The sequence below is a fragment of the Rhinopithecus roxellana genome, chromosome 7, assembly GCF_007565055.1.
Source record: "Rhinopithecus roxellana isolate Shanxi Qingling chromosome 7, ASM756505v1, whole genome shotgun sequence".
Lineage (NCBI taxonomy): Eukaryota > Metazoa > Chordata > Mammalia > Primates > Cercopithecidae > Rhinopithecus > Rhinopithecus roxellana.
Genome location: NC_044555.1, coordinates 82,746,863 through 82,769,466, shown reverse-complemented (window position 1 = coordinate 82,769,466; position 22,604 = coordinate 82,746,863). Strand labels below are relative to the sequence as shown.

The 22,604-nt window shown below is 40.6% G+C and overlaps 1 protein-coding gene across 13 annotated transcripts in view; it reads right to left on the bottom strand.

Moving 5' to 3' along the window:
- The window catches only part of REPS2 (RALBP1 associated Eps domain containing 2), a 202,051-nt gene that overhangs the window by 139,485 nt on the left and 39,962 nt on the right, over nt 1–22,604 (bottom strand). For all 13 annotated transcript variants that reach the window (XR_004058326.1, XR_004058328.1, XR_004058327.1 and 10 more), the window contains exon 2: nt 1,631–1,754. Coding sequence is in view for 9 of the 13 variants with exons in the window: in XM_030933824.1 (XP_030789684.1) it covers nt 1,631–1,754 (124 nt within the window). In the remaining 4 variants the exon portion in view is untranslated. The remainder of the gene's footprint in view (nt 1–1,630; nt 1,755–22,604) is intronic.

Here is a 22,604-nt window from a genome sequence, read left to right as displayed (position 1 = left end):
CATCTTACTAAATAGAAAAAATTGAGACAAGGCTATTTTGCATAGAAATTAAGAGCATGGGGACTGGAAGTAGATCCTGGCTCCAAATTCTACTAACCTTATGTTCTTAGGTAAGTTACTCAACCTCCCTAAAGTTCAAATTTCCATATTTGTAAGATATGAACAATGGCAGCACCATAGTAGAGACCCGCAGTGTGCAGCCATAGTAGAGACTCGCAGTTGTCCTCTCCTTGCAGGCACAGGAAAGAATTGTGTTCTCCCATCTGCTCTGCATTGAAACGGATTAATGTGACAAGTTCTGGCCAACACAGTGTGGGCAGCAATAACTTCAGTCATGTCTGGGCCAAAGCATTTTACCACTAGGGTGAGATACTCTTTCCCTGGTGTGGCGATTACGGGAACTGTTGTGTTGTAGATGCCACAAGATAAAGCAGCCACGATCACATGGTCACCACATAGAGGGCAGCTGCCCTGGAGGGTCACCCTGACCCACTGCAAAGTGGAAAATGAACCTCCATCTTGTTGAGGCACTGAGATTGTCACATTTGTTATGGCAGCTTATCCTAAGCAATGCAAACTGACACAAGTACCTAATTTAGTAGGGTGTCATGAGAATTAAATGAAACAGTGTCTGGCACACGCTAGCCCCCGATAAAGATTAGCACGATGAGTGCCACCTCCTGATGGTTAGTGTGAAGGGCTTGATCTTCCATAACCAGCCATCTGTGGCAATCCTCTCAGCCATCTGGATTGTCCTACAAGGTTTCCATGGGCTCACCATAAATCCTGATCCACTTGTATGTCTATCAAAGACTTCTCAGTGCAGGTGTGAACAGTTAAGAGGTTTTTAATCTCAGAATGAGAAAAAGAAAAAAAGTTCCTGCATACCTCTACGGACATATGAAAGTAATCTGTATCAAAGTGAATTATCAGAGGACCTTGGTGCCTTGAATAATCACCTTTTTCATACATATTTTTAAAATCAATCCTGAGGCAGTAGAAATACTGCTAATAGTTGGGGGCTTTGCTTTTTGTTTAAATTGTAGAAAGTGCTCAAGCATATAGTGGGCTGAGGGCAGGGATGGCAAGATGAGAAAATATTAAATCAGAACCTTAAGAAGATAAATTCATTCTGCCAAAATTTTGGTAGCACCCAAGTACTTACCAGCATCAGAATAGTGCTTTGGAAACAGAATTAAAGGCTGAGCACTGGCAGGGATGGGAAAGAGAAAAGGCATGGTTCCATTCAAACTCCCTTATTACTCCTCCCCTAATCCCTAACAGAGCCTTCAATAACATTATAGATACCTCAAGTGGAAAATTAAACTCAATGTGATTATTTGCCACAGGCTCTAGAATTCCTGGCCCAATCTCATCCTGCTAAAGAATAAAATCTATTTTAACTGCAAATCAGTTAAAATGCACTAATCTCAGGTTACTCTCGGAATTTTTCCCCATTTACAAAAGAAAGAAACTAAGCTACCTACCTGCTAAGTTTTCTTATTTCATTTTGCAGAAGAGTTGGATGAAGCAATGAGAAATTCCACAAAAGTTTAAATCCATTAAAAATGGTTCTCATAAATAAGCAACTCGCCGTGGACAATAAAACATACAAATGTGAGATACTCACCACATTTAATACTCTCTATCCGCACCGGGAGGCCAGATTGTGCTGCAGCAATTAATTTCAGGGCAATGTAAAACTGTGTTGCACCAAAATAACCAACCCGCTTTGCACCACACAGTTCTGTGATCTGAGAACAGACAAGAAAAACAATGCTGAACACCCAATTTCACAACAGGAAAATGAGACAAGATAAATGATGAAATCTCAAGGATTTCACCTAGTGGCTAACCAAAAAAGTCCCTTGAGAACCTATGTGTGCCCGCTGGTCAATTTCCTCTTCTTCCTTCAGTTTACAGGGAGGTTTTAAATTCAGACACTAAATTCTACCTACTCATGATGTTGCAGAAGTGAGCCACTGATTATTCCTCCTCTTCCAAAGAGAAAAATAAAGGTGACAAAGGACAGCTGTTGCTCTACTTACAAAGGAGAGTGACTTTTTCAAGGAGTGAATTCTAATGTTCAAAGTCTAGAAAGTCACTGGGGTGAAAAGAGAACAGATTAGTCATTACCACTACTCATGGATTATTCTAGCTTATCTAAATTAAAAGTGAATTAATTATTTTTATAAAGTCCTCACGCAAAACAATTTCCTAATCTTGGAAATTACACCTTGGGTGCTCAGTTCAGAGGAACAAAAAATATACACATTTTTCAAGACATTGCAATAATTGTCGGTTTCCATCCCATCACCTGGAACAATGACATCCTCCTCCCCACCTAGATTGAACTCAAATGTTACTTTGCTGTAGCTCCTTTCCACCTCCCCGATACAGTATATTTTCCCAGTGTATTCTCAGAATACTCTATCCAAGTATCTATTAATGTCCATCACATGATACACTGTCTTAGACTTGCTTCAAAATAAAAGGGGGAAGGTGAGGAGGTGGGGCACATGGGTGAAACAAGCATAACCAAGAGTTAGTAATTGTTGAAGTTTGGTAATGGGTTCATGAAGGTTCAATATCCTATTCTCTGTACTTTTGAAAATCTCCATATTCAAGTTTTTTGTGACTATTTCCAAATGTATCACATTATAATTAATTATCTGTTTATCTCTGCCTCCCATAAAATGTCTTGTCTTCAAGGGCAGGGGGCAACTTCCATTCATCTCCTAGCATAAGGATAGGCACCCAAGATACAGTCAACAAATTCTCAATCAAGTGAATGAAACCTACCCTCAAAAATAAAATGTCTCTGAATTTTATAATGTAGCCCTTATTGTGAATATATACATTACACATCTTAAGATACAGACTATCCCACACAAGGAAAAAAACACACCAACAACATTAGTGTAGCTCCAACACTGAGATAGTCGTCTTGCAGAATAACTCCTAATATTAAGAAATTGTAGGCCGGGCACAATGGCTCATGCCTGTAACCTCAGCACTTTGGGAGGCCTCAAGGAAGATCACTTGAGGTCAGGAGTTCAAGACTAGCCTGGGCAATATAGCAAGACCCCATCTCTACTTTAAAAATAGGAAAAAAAGAAATTGTAATCCTTGGTATGTGAAAAAATTAACAACTATATTTTCATTGAGTGTTAATCTACTATCAGGTTAACTTTCAGTTGCTCCTTTACCATAACTACCACATCAAACTGGAAAGCTCTTTACTGCAGGTAACTGAAATTGCTGGTAAAACATTTATGGTACTTGAAGACTAATATCTTAATCTGACATTAGTAAACAGCCTTATTTACCTGAAATCTGTCCCTTGGTCCCATATCACCACTAGAATCATTGCTTTGGAGCCAAAGTAGAATATATACACATCAGTGAGTTAAGCCCATAGGTTACTTTCCTTGCTCTTTGTACACCAAACCTCCAAGAGATATACCAAGAAACATTCTGAAATATTCAAGCCTCAAGGAAGAGAAAAGAATTACAAGCCTTTGGAACTTACACATGGACTTCTGAATCAAAACAAAAAAGGTTAGTTCTGAAAGGTTTTTTTCATTCATCAAGGTTCAAAGTTTTCTAAGTTTAAAATCTCCATGGAAAAGCTCTAAGTTGTGGGTAGAAACGTTTAATGGTATCTAAAGAAAATAAGGTGAAAAAAAGTTTATCCCAGATACTCAATTAGTGGAGATATTTTATATAATTGCTCCTTCAAACAGTACAAATCACTGGGCTTTCCTCAAAATAAAGGGGGAAAAAATGAAAAGATTCCACTTCTCTTCTTTAGTCTAAACTCCAAACCTGTAACACTCCCAGTTGGATCCAACTCCCAGCCGGATCCATCTTAGGTTACACATTGTGCAAATTCCTAATACAGAATAAGAACCTATGGACTAGTGTTTTCTCAGGTGGAAGGCAAGAGATGAAAAAAAGGAATAGATTAAATCAACTTCCTTACAGCTTACAGATGTACACTAAATGTCTGGGATGCTGGATACAAACCAGAAAAATTCACCGATCATTTGGGAGAAATCTGAACAAAGTTCTGGAAGAAGGTTGAAGGCCACTAACATAGCTTCCCTCCTACCTAATTCTATAAGATTAGGCGACTGTGCTGAGTAACCAGTCCACACATGTTCCAGTTTGCCTGAAATAATACTTTCTTTCCTGGCTGAAATGTAGTACATTTTCAGAACTGTTCAAAGGTTTAAATAAGCTTCTCTCAAGTATTATTAAAGGTTTCCTTAGAAAGATTTTAAAATGTAAAAACTCTTAGTGGGAAGGGCTGGAAGAATTCTCCAAGAGCACCCCTATTTTCTACTCTCCCTCTGCTGCAGCTAGCAAAATCCAGATTCTATGCTCTCGCCTCGACTGTTTCAAGTCCTGTCTCAAGACGTGCACCTTCACACACCAGCTCCATATTTCCTCCGTGACCTCTTATCAAAACCACATCACCCTCCAACTTCAAAGGGCTTCCAGGACTCTTCATGCCTTTCCTGTGAAACCAAGCATGGCTTCTGAGGTCCTCCTGTCTGGCCCAAACTACCTTTCCAACATCGTCATGTCTCTCTCCTCCCCACCCTGCAGCTAATGAAGACTTTAGTCATACCAGATGCCCATTTCTTTGCCTGTCAGGCTCATTCTTCAAGTCACCTCAAGACCAACCTTATCTTTGTAGTCAACTCCACATGGCATGTTCTCTGCATTCTCATAACACTTTTTACTAGCTTTCTATCACATCCCTAGCCTTGCAACACAGCACAATTGGCATTTTGATAATTATCTCCACTGTAGCCCATCTCCTTTCCCTATGCCCCAAGTGCCCAGCAGAAGACAAGAGTATATTCTTATTATTTACATCCCCCGGGGACTCATATTTTACTATGCCTGCTGTATGCTCAGTAGCTCAATAAATGAATGTTGCATTAGTCTTCACAGCCTGTTGCAGCAGAATCTTTCTTCTTCCCCTCCTCTTGTATTACTTTTACAAGTAGCTGCTAAATGGGTTTTAGTCATCTCACACCATATAGCCATAAGAGTTCCTGCAGGAATATAAGAGAATATTAATTTCTCTGTTCCCTTCCTGCTCAGCTAAGAGGATACTGATTAGGGTCAAGGCATAAGGAAAGGCAACTGCCATTCTTTATCCTGGCCCTAGCCCTCATAGCCCAAGAAAATACTTCAGTGATGCCCCAGCCAGTCAGAACTCCAGAGATACACCTTCGTCTACTCAGCACAGCCCCAGGAGGTGTCAACCCTCCCCAAGTGGGCAAACTCAGCAACAGAAATACAGAAGAGAATCTGAAGTACATGCTTACAAATCGTACCTCAGTCTCTCAGGGAACAGCTGAAAACGCAGGTCAACCTCTATGCTGGGTTTTCCCTTCCCATTCAATTATACTTTAACATTCAAGAGAGACTTTCAGTCCAGAGGGACATGGGTGAGCTACTCAAGAAAACATGAACCCCCATATCTGATTATCCAACGTTAGGCATTATAGTACATGCCTAAGCCAAACGACACTGCTAAAGAGAGGGCAGACAGGCAGTGCTGAGGTGTGCTTTCAGAGAATCCTACTAAAATCTTAAAGTACTTGCTAGTTTAACAAGTTTTGATTGGGCACCTCCCCATCAAAAGCAATGTGCTGAGTGCTATGCTAAGAACTGAGCAGCAATGCACAGAATCACCTATTCTACATACACACACACTCACACACATTCTCTCTCTCCCTCCCTCCTTCCCTCCCATTTTGCCAAACCATCTGAAAAGTGGGTTACAGACACACCTCATGACACACCCCCAAGTACTTTACTATTCACCTTCTAAGAACAGGGATATTTTCGTACACCACTGCACCATCATCACCACACCCAAGGAAACCAACTTTAACACAATATTATCATACAACATGATACAGTTTGGCTGTGTCCCCACCCAAATCTCAACTTGAATTGTATCTCCCAGAATTCCCATGTGTTGTGGGAGGGACTCAGGGGGAGGTAATTGAATCGTGGGGATTGGTCTTTCCCATGCTATTCTTGTGATGGTGAACAAGTCTCATGAGATCTGGTGGGTTTATCAGGCATTTCTGCCTTTGCTTCTTCCTCATTTTTCTCTTGCCACCACCATGTAAGAAGTGCCTTTTGCCTCCCACCATGATTCTGAGGCCTCCCCAGGCATGTGGAACTGTAAGTCCAATTAAACCTCTTTTTCTTCCCAGTCTCGGATATGCCTTTATCAGCAGTGTGAAAACAGACTAGCATACGACACATGGTCCACATTCACATTTCCTCGATTATCCAAAAAATGCCTACAGAGCTGAATTTTCTTTTCCTCATCCAGGATTTAATCAATGTTCATGCACTGCATTTCTATCTTATTTTCCCTCAGTCTCCCCCTAATCTAGAACAATCCCCCTTGGTTCTTAATGACACTGAATCATTTAAGAATCCAGGCCAGTTGTCCTCAGAATGTCCCATGTTTTGGATTTGTCTGTTTTCTTGTGATTACATTAAAGTCAAACGTTTCTGGCAAGAACACCACACAGGTAACACTGTGATATAGTGAGAGGTACACAGCAGTGAGGGGCACACAATGTCAGAACATCCCACCATTGGTACTGATTGCAAAGCTTGGCCATTTGATTAAGGTGGTGACTGCCAGATCTCTTCATTGCAAAGTTATGTTTTTACATTGTACTTTAAGACCATGTGAGCATTCTATCCCTTGAAAAGCCAGTTTTAAAATCTGTTAAATACTAATTTTCTAGGTAAGTGTAGCTAAATTATATCAGCATCTACACAACTAGAATACTAATATAAAATCACAAGGATGGGGGTAATATTTATTCCATGAGATAGGTGTCATTACACCCAGATTATACACAAATAAACCTTCCCAACTCAGAAAGTTAAGTGATATGTTCAAGGTCACAAATTCAGAGCCAGTACTCAAACCTACATGCATCCAGGTCCAAAGCTCATGGTCTTTCCATTACATCAGTGGTTGGAAAACTACTGCTCATGGGTCAAATCCAGCCCACTGCTTGGTTTTGTATGGCCCACAAGGAGAAAATAAATGGTATTTACAGACGAACATTTGCAATCGATTTGATGAAAGGGAACACTATTCTTTGAATCCCATTAAGCAAAATGTTATCCCCAAAATAAGAATGTTGTTCTTCTTATGAGTAGACATGTATTACCAAAAAAAAAAAAATGTACTCAGTTATTATATTTTGAATTTTGTCAATAAAAGGCTTGTGGACATTTATTTTTTCTCTTGTTATAGAATTAACTATGTAATATCTTTGATTCTGCTTCTTGGCCTGCAAAGCCTAAACTACCAACTGACCCTTTCCAGAAAGAATTACTAACCCCTGCCTAACAACGTGCTACTTCCCTGGGCTATACTTTATATCCTTTCAGATACCCTCAGTAGCCATGCAGAAAGTGTATTTTCTTGAAATAATCAACTGCACTAGGTAAATGCCAACTTAAAAGACTGAAAACACAGCCAGATGTGGAGGCCCGTGCCTGTAGTCCCAGCTACTTGGAAGGCTGAGACAAGAGGATCACTTGGGCCCAGGAGTCCAAGGCCAGCCTGAGAAACACAGTGAGACCCTGTCTTTAAAAAAATTTTTTAATAAAAAATAGTGAACACTTCCATGAGAAGAAAACACATGTATTCACCTTCTTCCTCAGCCCCCATTTTTCACCCATTTATATACATTTGTTTAAATTTTTCAGGAGCTTTCAAACAGGAGCTTCCTATGTTACTATAAACTTTCATGGCAACCAACCAGAGCAATTGGATACCATAGTTCAGATACTGGCAAAATCTATGCAATAATTCACACACTAGAAATAAGATGCTGCTTTTTTAAAGAGAAAAGGTGTTATAATTCTTTAGAACCATTCTTTGAAAACATCTTTATGCATTTGTGAACACATAACAATTCAAGATGTAAGCTACTCCCACATGGCTAATCAATTTTGGAAGCGACGTTATCTTTTAGATACCCCAAGATGCCCTTTAATTTAGGGCTAGAAGGACTACAATAAACTATAAGCTAAATCCAGTCCAGATGCTAAATATAGTCTCTATTAGCACAGGTTATGGCCCAGATCTGATTTGTCAGTATTCTTGGCCCAAGGCCCAAAACTCACCCCAGTAGCAGGGAAGACTCAGCCTGCCACTCTGGCTCAGATGGAATCTAAAAAAGGAAAAGACTCTAGGCAAAAATAAAAAATAAAAAATCAGGAACATCACTACTGGAAACAAGGATCAGTATAGCATCCAGAAATCATTTGGCAATATCCATAAGAATTACAATTTACCTTTTGATCTAGCAATTCCACTGCTAGAAATTTTTTTTTTTTTTTTTTTTTTTTTTTTTTTTGAGACGGAGTCTTGCTCTGTCACCCAGGCTGGAGTGCAGTGGCCGGATCTCAGCTCACTGCAAGCTCCGCCTCCCAGGTTCCCGCCATTCTCCTGCCTCAGCCTCCCGAGTAGCTGGGACTACAGGCGCCACCACCTCGCCCGGCTAGTTTTTTGTATTTTTTAGTAGAGACGGGGTTTCACCGTGTTAACCAGGATGGTCTCGATCTCCTGACCTCGTGATCCGCCCGTCTCGGCCTCCCAAAGTGCTGGGATTACAGGCTTGAGCCACCGCACCCGGCCACTGCTAGAAATTTATATTCCATTTTACATTAGCAAAATGACACATGCATATGGTCATTAATACAGTATTGCCTAAGTCACAGACTAGAAAACTAGAAAATACTTAGAGGTCTACCATCTAAGATATTAGTTTAATCAATTGTGGTTGATCCATACAATGGAATTCTAGGCAGCTCTAGCAGACTTTGCCATATCTGTGACTGTCCATCACATTTTGAAAAGTATTTCTCTATTTGCTGAAATTTCACCTATTACAAGTCCCACCTCCAGGTATAAAAGTTGAGAATAAAATTCCTAGACTCTATTGAAGCTAAGATGCAAATGTGTCACCCAGTCACCACTAATCAGACACATCCACACCAGACTTTGCTTTAGAAGTGAGAAATGGAAGGAAAGAGGCTCTGCTCAGAGCTACTTTTGCAGGTGTCACTGCTAGGTTGCCTTCCTGGTGCAGAGTGGAGGTAGAAGCAGTTGCAGTCAAGTCAAATACCTAGCATCCGCTGTTCAGTGGAGGCAGCAGCACAGGTGGCTTCCACTTAATGCTAGTACTATGTATGTCTTGGGGCTTTGTTTCTGGGCACCCAGATGCTAGCCTGTTCCTCCAGCCCTCCAAAGGATTTCATGAGTTACCTAAAATCCTAATCCCTTTTTGGCTTAACCATCTAGGGTGGACTCAGTTGTTTGCCATAAAAACGACCAACTAACAAAGAGAAAGCTCTTTATGTACCAATACAGAAAAATCATCATGCTAAAGTGTGAAAAAGAAAAAAAGCAAGGTGCACAAAAAGCAGTTGGTATAGTAGGTATCATTTCTTCTAAAAGGGGGTTGAATATAGATGCATTTATTTATATTTTCATAAGCCACCTCCAGAAGTTGAAACTAACAAAATTGGTTTCTGGATGCCTCCAGGGAAGAAAACAACGTAGCTAGGACACAGTGGGGAGAAAGAGTTTATTGTATATTATTTTGTACCTCTTCAATTCTGGATCGTGTGGATATATTATCCTTTTTTTTTTTTTTTTTTAGGCAGGGTCTCATGCTGTCATCCAGGCTAGAGAGCAGTGGCACAATCACAGCTCACTGCAGCTTCAACCTCCCAGGCTCAAGTGATCCTCCCGCCTCAGCCCTCTGCAAATAACTGGGACTACAGGCACGTGCCATCACACCTGGCTACTTTTTTATTTTTTGTAGAGATGAGGGTCTCCCTATGTTGCCCAGGCTGGTCTTGAACTCCTGGACTCAAGCAATCTGCCCACCTTGGCCTCCCAAAGTGCTGGGATTATGGAAATGAGCCACCACACCTGGCCATTATTATCTATTAAAAATAAAATTAGAAAAGTTGTACAGAATACAACCTAACCGAAAGTCAGCAAGAAACACTGTAAACATAACCCAGAACCATTCCCCTTCCATCTGATATAATTTCAAAACAAAGTATCCAAGTGGGTTTGAGTCCCATTTGGGTCACCAGGATTTTGTTACCCACACAATAGGTGGGTTTGATCACTTGGCAGGTTACAGTCCAATGACCCCAACCAAGGAGGATATAATGACGGGGTTTTATTACTTGCAACAAGGAAGGTGCCTCCCCAAACAAAGGTGAAAACAAGGCTTTTATTGGGCTGGTTAGCTGAGTCATTGTACACAGAGGTGGAGTAAAGGGAGTGCAGGCACCAATCATGCTTCTACATACACGTATAGAAAATGGCAAATAAGCTCCTTCCTGGGTGGGATTTTTAGTATGGTAATGAGAATTCACCAAAATTCATCTCCAACTCAGGCATCTCTGGATCCAGCTGGGCTTTTGCTTTTCCAAGACTGTGCTTCTACATGGAACTTTTTGAAACAAGAACTCAAGGTGCAACAGTTAAGCACATTGCAGCCTTGAACTCCTGGGCTTAAACCACCCTCCTGCTTCAGCCTCCTGAGTAGCTGGGACAAAAGGCGTGTGCCACTGCACCCAGTTAATTTTTTTAAAAATTTTGTAGAGACAAGGTAGGTCTTTTTTCACAGTACATACCCAAAACACTGGGGAACCCTGGGTTACAGCTGAACAAAGCTTCAAAAGTCTCCACTCACCAAAATCAGATTTAACTCACAAATGCAGTACTCTTTATTCTAAGCAACAGAACAAAGCAGTAGTTTGCTTTATTAAAACTAGCTATCTTTACTGAAGGTGGCACCGTCTTGTGCGACTGGGCAACCGTGGAGAAGACACCTGACCTCCCTTGGTCTCATGTACTGGAATTAGCAGTCAGACTGAAACTAACCCAACAGTCCCATAGACAGTTGTTTTGGATAAACATAGAAACTGACCCTTCTGCTCTTAAAGCTTGAAACTTGTTTATGTAAGTTCCTTCCTCAGGAAAGGACCTTCAGGCCTCTCAAAAAAAAGTATCAAAGATCTGAAACTCATCAGATCACTGTACCATATGCCTCCTTGCCCCTCCTTAGTTCATGTTTTCTTACACATTGTTACATTTCTTCCCTGCTATATAAATCCCTAGTTTTAATCAGTCAGAGAGATGGATTTTAGACTGAGTTCCCATCTCCTCAGCTGCAGCACCAGATTGAAGCCTTCTTCCTTGGCAATACTTGTTGTCTCAGTGATTGGCTTTCTGTGTGGCAAGCAGCAGGACCTAGACCAAACCCCTGGTGTTTCAGTAACAAGACTAGATAGAATACAATGCTTTTTTGAGATGCATGGATTCTATATAAAGGAATTCTATGGGTGAAATCTAAAATTATGGTTTCAATCTCTCCTTTTGGTATATACCACTTCTACTTTTTACTATGACTCTCAGTATACCTGCTACATTCCCCTACAAGACTATAAGTTTCTTGAGGGCAAGTCCTGCATTTTAAAAATCATATTTGCATTCCCCACAACACCCATCCCATTGATTTCCAACTAGGAAGGCTCATGAAATAAAACACATATGCATCCTGTGTTTTAACTCTTCATGGCATGATGAGAACCCCTACATATGGTGTTCTGTATCTTTGAATATTTAATTATGTGACTCTATCAATCTATTCAAACAAATCAATTGTTTAAAGTTTTAAAGGATCAGAGACTCCACCCGATCATAGGATATCAAGAAACAGAACATCAGGTAAGTCATTTTGTAATTACCTGATTCCACAAAGGAAAGCCAAAGAGAAATACAACACATCCTCCCAGAAATTTACTCAGCTTGGTTGGGGGTGTTATATTAAAATCCAGAGGTATGTTAAGAAATCAAATAAGAATTAGCATGGTTCTTTTAAAAAAAAAAATAGAGATGGAGTCTCACTATGTTGCCCAGGCTAGCCTCAAGCTCCTGGACTTGAGTGTTCCTCCCACCTTGGCCTCCCGAAGTGCTAGGATTACAATCATGAACCACTGTGCCCAGCTGAGCATGGTTCTTAAAGATGAGAATTCAAAGAAATTCTATACTCAGACTAGCTGCTTTGGTTACTCCTGACTCCCATAGTGTATTCTCTCCTCTGCTATTAGGGGGCCAGCAGAAAGGTCTGGGATAGTCAGTATAAAATTCATTAGAAGTAGGAACTGAGATTGCACAACTATATGATGGGCATACATACGCTTGACAGAGTAATTCTACAGATTGTTTTATTATGCACCTAAATTGTTTTTTGGAAAGAGAAAGGATAATAGGTAGTGAGAGCAGCTGATGACAATGATCTCTTATGACTTTTGTAAACTAGCCCTTCTTTGGCAAGTCAATACTATGGCTTTCCAAGCTGCCCAGCTGGCTGCACACATGCAGGCATGCATCACCACAGGGTCAGGAATTTCTCGGGGTTGGCACCTGCCTGGGGCAAAATCAGGATCTAACAACTCAAGGGTGAGGAGAGGGAAAGAGGGCAAGGGAATGAACCACTGAGGCACAAAGGAAGCATATACCCCACTGGTTTAGAAGAAAAGAACAATAGACTCGGCAGTAAGAACTAACATTTACTGAGGGTAGACTATGTGCCAGGCACTAACTTAAATGCCAGAAATTAATGACATGAAGTAAACACACACACATACAAAAGCAGTCTTCACACTAGAACCGAGTTAAAATGCAATTACGGCTCAGATTACAAAAGAAAATTAGTTTTAGCATTCTGGCCCAGGTTTCGAGGCTCTGCATATCACAGAATTTTTGTACAGCTGGAGGCAGAGAAATCTCAGGTGAACGCAAATGTACTGCCAAATTATATAAAGCTTTAACTGGTTCTGGCAACTCAGACTTATCTCACCAGCCAAAGGATTAGTTTTTCAGACAATTCATTTATTGATATTTTTAGTGCTTTTCAAAAATAAAATTACAGACTGAGGTTATTTGGTATTTTTATAAGTTTGTTGATTTCAGTCTATTCTATATTTTATGCACACTTACACGTGCATGTGCACACACATGCACACACACATATACACATTTATTTTTTAGAGAAGTGAGTGCCTAAGTGAGAGGAATCGAGCAAGCCAGGATATTTCAACTAAATGGAACACCAGTATATTACACACAGATCCTCGACATGCTTCCTCAGGGAATGAATGTGAATGGAAGTTCAGTCTCAGATCACACTGAAGTTCTCTCTCTCAAGCCCAAATCTAAATATATTGAGATTCTCTAGCATAGAGCTAAACTCATACCATAAACATCCACTGTTGGCGGGATAGGCAATCTGACTTCATTAATTTGGTTTCTTTGTAAAGCTCCCAGTGAAGACCCAATCCAATTGTTAAAATAACAAATGCACCTCTCGCCTCTCTGATATTCTGGCATTTCTCTCTGAGGAAGCTGGCCCTATTCAAAGCTGCCGGCTCCAAAGCACATTAAAGCTGGGGAAGGGCCTTTCTACCCTGTTCATGACTGTTCTCCCCAAAACAAGATCTCATAACAACCAGCACACTCAGGTCCCCTGCATCACCATGGCAAATCCAAACAGCTCTAAGGGGCTCTGCCTCAACTAACCAGAACCAAGCCCCAAACCTGTCCTGCTCTTGGCCCTCCTGTGACCTGATAGCCACATTATATTGCAGACTGACCTCTTTCCATGACTGAATACCCTTTCTCTGTCCAAGCTATACCCATCCATCCTCTTTCCTACCTAGACATTCATCACTTTAAGGTTTGGTCTTCCTCTCATCTGTCTTTGTCCTGCACCTCATCCTCAGCTACCTGCTGACAATTCCCTGATATCCAAATTCCTAAACCTTCCCCACTCTTACAACTCCTGCCACTAAGCATTGCTTGCCAGGACGTACATCCCTAGGAGCCAGGTAGATCTCCTCCTTCCTGGATACCTCCTCCTACTGGATACTACCTCCTCCTACCTGTAGATACTATTCCATCTTCCTAAACTTTCCACTGACAGATCTGATAAAATCTACCCATCCCCCTAAACTGACAGTCCCACCACAATGCATGAGCTTGGATCTAGGTCCTTATTGTTCCCAAGATGCTCTATCCCAAGTACAGTTCACTGTTCACAGTTACGAACAGGGTAGAAGGGCCCTTCTCCAGCTTTAGTGCCCTGGAGCAGCCAGCTTTGAACCAGCCCAGCCTCCTCAGAGTGAGCTTGCCAGAATGTCAGGGAGGCAAGAGGTACATTTATTATTTTAACAATTGGATTGGGTCTTCACTTAACAACCGAGAGAAATTCAACACGAAAAGGGCAAGCTGAGTCCTCAAAGAGTTTCTAATCTGGTTGGGGTGTGTGCATCGAAGAAGTCTGAGGGAAATGATCAACATTTATTGAACATCTATCACACACCCTCTAGGAATTGTGCTTTTCTCTTTATGAGTATTATTTCTAATATTGAAACGAATCCTATATGGATGATTTTGCAAATAAGAATTTCAAAGTTCAGAGAAGTTATCAGAGAAATTCTGAAAAACTAGAAACCATCTGGATTGAATGATCTTGCTGCTCAACAATTTGTATTATAAATGTTACATGAACCAAATTCACCGAGCAATTAGCCAACCCCTTAGATTCACACAGATACCATTCATTCAGTTCTCTTATGTGGCACACTATGCCAGTGAATGGAGTCTCTGGGCCCACCAACTGAAAGACACATACTCTTTGTACCTTAGCAGCCAGGGACAGATGCAAGTTAGGTCCCACTATTTCCTGGCCCTACAAATGGCTATCAGCACACATCTGTGAAAGAGGGAGCAGGTGTAAGGGGGACAACCTCAGAACTATTTTCTTTCAATAAAACAAGAACAAACCACAATGCTGGCTTCATCACAACTGTGCTGTAACCAACTGAGCTAACCAGAGTATACAATAGAAACTAATGAAATTTGCCATTTTTCTTTTGGCTGCCTTTTATCCGAACCCCTTGCCAGTGTTTATGAAATTTTCCACCTGCTTTCAGCTAAATAAGCTAAAAGTGTCAGATTCTCACTTTCCTGATTTCTTTTCCATCAGGGTATGGGCACAAGACCTATGCTCTGCCAGACACCACCCACACAGGCATTTGTTTATGTTTTTATTATTTCAGTAGCTTTGGGGGAACAGATGGTATTTGGTTACATGGATAAGTTCTTTGGTGATGATTTCTGAGATTTTGATGTGCCCATCACCCGAGCAGTGTACACTGTACCCAATGTGTAGTCTTTTATCCCTCACCTCATCCCACCCTTCCCTCTGAGGCCCCAAAGTCCATCGTTTCATTCTTATGCCTTTGCATCCTCATAGCTTAGCTCCCACTTATAAGTGAGAAAATACAATGTTCGGTTTTCCATTCCTGAGTCACTTCACTTAGAATAAAGGTCTCCAACTCCATCCACGTTGCTGAAAATGCTATTATTTCATTCCTTTTTATGGCTGAGTAGTATTTCATGGTGTATGTACGTATGTGTGTATATATGTGTGTGTGTATGTATATGTGGGTATATATGCACACATATATACCCACATATACATCACACACATATATAAAATATATTTTTGATATATTTTCTTTACCCACTCAATTGATGGGCATTTGGGCTGGTTCCATATTTTTGCAATTATGAATTGTACTGCTATAAATACGTGGCACACGGGCATCTGAATCAGTAATGAGTGCTGCGAAACAGCAAGAACAGTAGATGATTGTTTTCTAGTGACAGGAGCAACATCCAGTTCCAGAAGCAGCCCCACACCCAACGTCCAATGCAGGCAATGGTAGTGGTGTAGGTGGAGGCATCCAATATTCAGTAGCTACCAATTCTGTGAGGTTATCTGGCTGTAGTTCCGGCAGTACTGGCCCCTAGTTGTGCAGTTTTCAAGCCTCGTCCCCAGTCTTCCTAAAGAAAGATGTAGCTACCCAATATCCTGCCAATAAACTGTTTTTCTGCTTAGATTAGCCATAGGCAAGTTCTGTTATTAACAGGACTAACAGGACTGTGTTACTAAGAATCCTGGGTTTTATAGAGGACAGGTCAAAGGTGAGCCCTGATCATTCCAGAGCTTTCAAACTTGGCTGTATCAATTATGTACTGCTGCATAACACACTACCCCAAAACTTAAGTGCCTTAAAGCAACAGCATTTATTTAATTCATAATTCTGGGAGTCAGTAATTTGGGCTGAGTTCAGCTGGACAATTATACTGATACGAGGCAGGCACCACTCATCTCAGATGAGGGTCACTTATGCTTCTGCAGTCGACTATTGGGTTGGCTGGGTACCTTCATTTTCCTCCACATAGTCTCTCTTCCTCCAGGAAGCCAGCCAGGGCTTTTTTACAAGGTGGCAGAGTTCCCAAAGCAGCAAGAAACTGAAGCTCTACCTCACACCTAGGATCAAAATCCACACAAGGTCTTTTCTACTGTATTCCAGGGTCAGACCAAATCAACAGGACAGCCAAGATCCTAAGGATAGGGAAACAGACTCTACCTCTTGATGGGAAGAGGTGCAAAATATTGTGAGCATTTTGCAATATACCATACCTGACTGTTTGATAAAGAGCACAATGGGGAGGCTGTCACAACAGAGATAACACTAGGAAAGTATCATTTATTAGAATTGCATATACCTAGAATCTGTACTCTCACCACTATTTCCATGAACCATTACCAACTCAGCCACTGATACAACAATAGCTAACTAGAAGCAATAAACACACAGTGCTGAGCCAGCAAACTCCATAGCCTGTAAATGGTTTGTACAGGTCAGGCCCCTTGGATCTCTTATCCTGCAGGACATACTAAAGAGCATGGACCATAGTCATGTGCCATGTAATACCAGCTCCCTGGCTTTGGCCTCTCTTTCTTTGAGCCTCAGTTTTCCTCCCCACAAGACTCAAAAATAACATTTTCTGCATATGAATAAATAGTCTGATCATTTCAGACAGAGGCCTAGTTAACATCCCTAAGTTACAGAAAAACCTAATATAACTGGAAGGGAACCTAAAAAGGCTCTGCTCTGGATTTGTATATCACGATCTTTAAGAAGTTAAACCAAATCCCCCTTGCAAGAGACACTCAAATTGGCAGACCCCACAAACATTTATTTAATTGAAACTAGATGTTTCCTTGACAACTGTTGAACTGAGAAAGTAAAGGCTCCTGCAAGAAGTCTCCATGGAAACCGCCCAGTCCTTGCACCTACCATTCACCTTATACTTTGGCTGGCATTCAAGCACATCAAACCAGCAATAAAAACATAAGGAAGTTGGAAGGACTCTGGGGCAATGAAGAATGCCTGTTTCATACAGTGAGATTCTTTTCCCTGGAAAAAGAAGGCAGAGTCAGTCCAAATATCTAAGGACTCAGATTAAGAAGCCTCTGAACGTTCAACCCATTTTTTAAAATACTCCATGTCTTAGTTTGTTGGGGCTGCTACAACAAAATACCTTAGACTCAGTAATTTATAAACAACAGAAATTTCTTTCCATTCTGGAGGCTGGAAAGTATAAGATCAAAGTGCCAGAAGATTCAGTGTATAGTGAGGGCTCACTCTCTGCCTCATAGATGGCACTTTCTTGCTGTATCCTCACCTACTGGAAGGGGCAAACAAGCTCCCTCAAGTCTCTTCCAGGAACACTAATCCCATCATGAGGGCTCTGCCCTCATGTACCTCCTAAAGGCCCCACCTCTTAATACTATTGCATCAGAGACTAGGTTTCAACATAGGAATTTGGGGGAGACATAAATATTCAAACCACAACATCCTAAAAATAATATCAAAGGCATAGTATATTGGTTTCCTAGGGCTGCTATAATAAAGTACCACAAATTGGGTGGCTTCAAACAACAGAAGTGTATTTATTATCCCACAGTTCTGGAGACTGGAAGTCCAAAACCAAGGTGTCAGCAGGGTGGGTTCCTTCTAAGGGCTGTGAGGGAGAATCAGCTCCATGTGTCTCACCTGGCTTCTTGCAGCCTCAGGCAGTCCCTGGCTTGTAGATGCACTGCTTCAATCTTAATCTTCATCTTCATAGGGGGTTCCCACTGTGTGTCTGTGTCTTCACCTGACTGCCTTCTTCTGAGGACACTCGTCATATTGGATTAGGAGCCCACTCTACTCCGGTATAACCTCACCTTAACTTAATTATATCTGCAAAGACCCTCCTTCCAAATAAGGTCACATTCTGAGGTACTAGGGGTTAAGACTTTAATATATCTTTTTGTGGGGGACACAATTCAACCCAGAACACACAGCTTTTACATAAAGTATTTTATTTTACCTATTCACTAAATATTTGTTAAAGTCAATTGATAGCTCCACTTATTTTGTAGCTTAATCTAAATAGAAGGTTCATACTTGGTCACACAGGCATACCTAGCTACAATGAAATGTGGGCAGTACAACCTTTACTCTGGGCATCCAGGTGCCCAGCTCAAAACTGGAGTTTCTACTTCAAAAGAGAAGAAGAGAATGAATATCTCCATCACACAGGCAAAGAGAAGAATCACTTGGGAAAAACAAGCCTAGTGTCTAGATACCATGGCCCTTAGTTGAAAACCCACTGCATAAATGAAATCATAAAAGTTAACCGTGCTCAGAAAAGACCTTGGAACTGACATTTAAAAACTGGTTTTTTTGTCTAACAAAAAACCAGAGGCAAGAGACACTCAAAGGGCACACAGTGAAGAACATCCCAAATTAGAAGCACTTGAGGGAAAAAGTCAATCATACACCTATGCACAGGGTCTCACTCACATGGACCCACGTGGCTCCATTTCATAACAAAACTGAACCAGAATTTCAGAACATCACCAAATACAAAAGTGCTTCTTATTTAGCATTTGTGATTCTCTGACCCTGATCTTTTTAGATCCTGGGGTTCTTTTTCTTAAATACTTTTTTAATTAAACTTTTTAAGACAACTGTAGTTTTATATGCAGAAGAAATGATACACAGAGATCCTATATACCCTTTGCCCACTTCCTCCCAATGGTAACATCTTGTAAAACTATAGTGCAATATCACAACCATAATCTCAACATTAATATAGTCAATAGAGAGCATTTCCATGCCCACAAGGAACCCCCCCATGATGCCTTTTTTTTTTTTTTTCCTAAGACAGAGTCTCGCTCTGTTGCCCAGGGTGGAGTGCAGTGGTGCAATCTCAGTTCACTGTAACCTCTGTCTCCCAGGTTCAAGCAATTCTCCTGCCTCAGCCTCCTGAGTAGCTGGGATTACAGGCGCCTGCCACTACGCCCAGCTAATTTTTGTATTTTTAGTAAAAACAGGGTTTCACCATGTTGGTCAGGCTGATCTCAAACTCCTGACCTCAAGCAATTCACCTGCCTCAGCCTCCTAAAGTGCTGGGGTTACAGGCGTGAGCCACCACGCCCAGCCTCATCATGCCTTTTATAGCCATCCATTTTACTCCCGCCCTTGCCCCCTCAACCCCTGGCATGCACTAATCTTTTCTCCATTTCTACAGTTTTGTCACTTCAAGAATGTTATATAAATGGAATCATTCAGGACTGGCTTTTCTCACTCAGCATAATTCTCTGGAGATACATCCAGATCGTTGCATGTATCAGTACTTCACTCCTTTTTACTGCTGGGTAGTATTCCATGCTATAGATATACCAGTTTGTCTAACCAATCATCCATTGAAGAACATCTGTACTGTTTCCAGTTATGGGTTATTATGAATAAAACTCCTATAAAACATTCACATACTGGCATTTATATGAACATAAATCTTCACTTCTCTGGGATAAATGCCCAGGAGTGCAATTGCTGGGTCATATGGTAGTTGCATGTTTAGTGTCTTTAAGAAACTGCCAAACTGTTTTTCAGAGGGGCTGTATCATTTTACATCCCATCGGCAAAGTATGAATGATTCCATCATTTGATGCTGTCACTATTTTTTATTTTAGCCATTCTTATAGGAATGTAGTGATAGCTCACTTCGGTCAGAATTTACATTTCCCTAGTGGCTAATTATGTTGAACATCTTTTCATGTGCTTATTTGTCATCTGTATATGCTCTTCAGTGAAATGTCCCTTCTTGTATTTTGTCCACTTTCTAACTGGGTTGCTTTCTACTGTTAAGTTTTGAAAGTTCTTCACATATTCTAGATGCCAGTCCTTTGTCAGATATATAGTTTGCAAGTATTTCCCCCCACTCTGTAGTCTTTTCATCCTCTTACGAGGTCTTTCTCAGAGTAAGTATTTTTTATTTTGATGAAATCCAATTTATCAATTCCTTTATGGCTTTGGTGTCAGGTCTAAGAACTCTTTGCCTAGCCTTAGATCCTGAATATTTTATCTAATTATTTTTATAGTTTTATGTTTTACATTTAAGTTTGTGATACATTTGGAGCTATTTTCTATAAAACGTGTACTATTTACGGCAAGGGTTTTTTGTTGGTTTTGTTTTCTTTGATATACTGATGTTTCATTGACCTAGCACCATTTGTCAAAAAGGCTCTTTCCTTCTCCGTTTAATTGCTTTGCAATTTTGTCAAAGATCAATTGGGCATATTTCTGTTGGTCTCTTTCTAGGTTCTTTGTTCTGTTCTGTTGATCTATACATGTATCCCTCCACCAATATCACACAGTCTTGATTACTGTAGTTATATGTCTTAAAATCTTACAGACTGATTCCTCCTGCTTTATTATTCTTTTTTAAAATTGTTTCAGCTAGTCTAGTTCTTTTCCCTTTCCATATAAATTTTATATCTACAAAAAAATCTTACTAAGATTTTGAAAGGAATTACATTAAACCTGTATATCAAGTTGGGGGAGAAATTATATCTTTATTATGTTGAGTCTTCCAATCCCAGAACATGGTATGTTTCCCCATCCATTTAGACTTTGATTTCTTTCATCAGCATTGTGTAGTTTTCAGCATAGAAGTCCTGTGCATGCTTTGTTAGATTTATACCCAAGTATTTTTTGAGTGAATATAAATGGTACTGTATTTTTAATTTCAGTGTCCATTTGTTTATGGCTAGTATGTAGAAATGCAACTTAGGTCTAGGAGCTATTTTGTAGATTTCTCAGGGTCTTCTATGTAGACAATCATGTCGTCTGCAAATAGAGACAGGTTTTTGTTTTGTTTTCTGAGACGGGGGTGTCACTCTGCTGCCCAGGCTGGAATGCAGTGATACAATGACCATGGTTCACTTGACCTCCCAGGCCCAAGTGATCCTCCCACCTCAGCCTCCCAAGTAGCTGAGACCACAGGCATGCACCAAAACACCCAGCAAATATTTTTTTTTTTTTTTTTTTTTTACTTTTGTAGAGATGGGGGTCGCCCTACATTGCCCAAGCTGGTCTGGAACTCTTGGGCTCAAGTAATCCTCCTGCCTTGCCTCTCAAAGTATGAGCAGCTGTACCTGGCCAGTTTCATTTTTTTTCCTTTCTGCTCTGTATGCCTTTTTTCCCCTTTTTCTTGCCTTATTGCACTAGTTGGAATTTCTAGCACAATGTTGAAAAAGAGTGATGAGAATAGATATCCTTGCCTTGAAAATGATCCCAGGTAGAACCTCAAAGATATAGCAAGAAATGAAGGGAAAATAAATACATATCTAGATAAATCTAAATTAGGAGTTGTCAAAGTAAGGCCCGCAGGCCAAATCTGGCCCACTGTCTGTTTCTGTAAACAAATTTTATTGGAACATGGGTACACACAATCATTTCCATATTGTCTATAGCCATTATGGCACTATAAGAGTGGAGTTGAGTAGTTGTGACAGCGACTAAAAGGCCTGCAGGGGTTAAAATAGTTACCATCTGGCGTTTACAGAAAAAGTTTGCTGAACTCTGATTAAATAAACAATGCCTGCATAAAATAATGATGTCTCATAGAGTTTAACATATAGTATTAAAATACAAGGCAATAACAACATAAGTTAAGAGGAGGAATAAGTGGAGTTAAAGGTCTTTGCATTATCTATGAGAAAGATAAAGGTAAACATTAATGCTAATAACTTTTTACCAAAACATCCCCTAAACACGTCCTCTTAGAAAGTTTAGGTAGAAAAACTTCCATCTCTCCTCTTTCCATTGTTTCTTCTGTCAAATCAAAGTAGAATCACTCATTCACTAGCATCACTGGGCAGCAAGGTGCTACATGTCTCTAATAAATCCCTCCTTAAAATATTTATAAAATGGCCAGGCATGGTGGCTCACACCTGTAATCCCAGTGCTTTGAGAGGCTAAGGCAGGAGGATCACTTGAGCCCAGGAGTTCAATCCCCCTGGGCAACAAAGCGAGACCCTGTCCCTACAAAAATAAATAAATAAATAAATATTAGCTGGGTGTGGTGGCTTGTCCCTATAGTTCCAGCTACTGGGGAGGCTGAAGTGGGAGTATCGTTTGGACCCACGAGGTTGTGGCTGCAGTGAGCCATGATCATGCCACTGTATTGTAGCCTGGGTGACAGAGCAAGACCCTGTCTCAGAAAAAAAAAAAAATCTCTAAGGGTACTA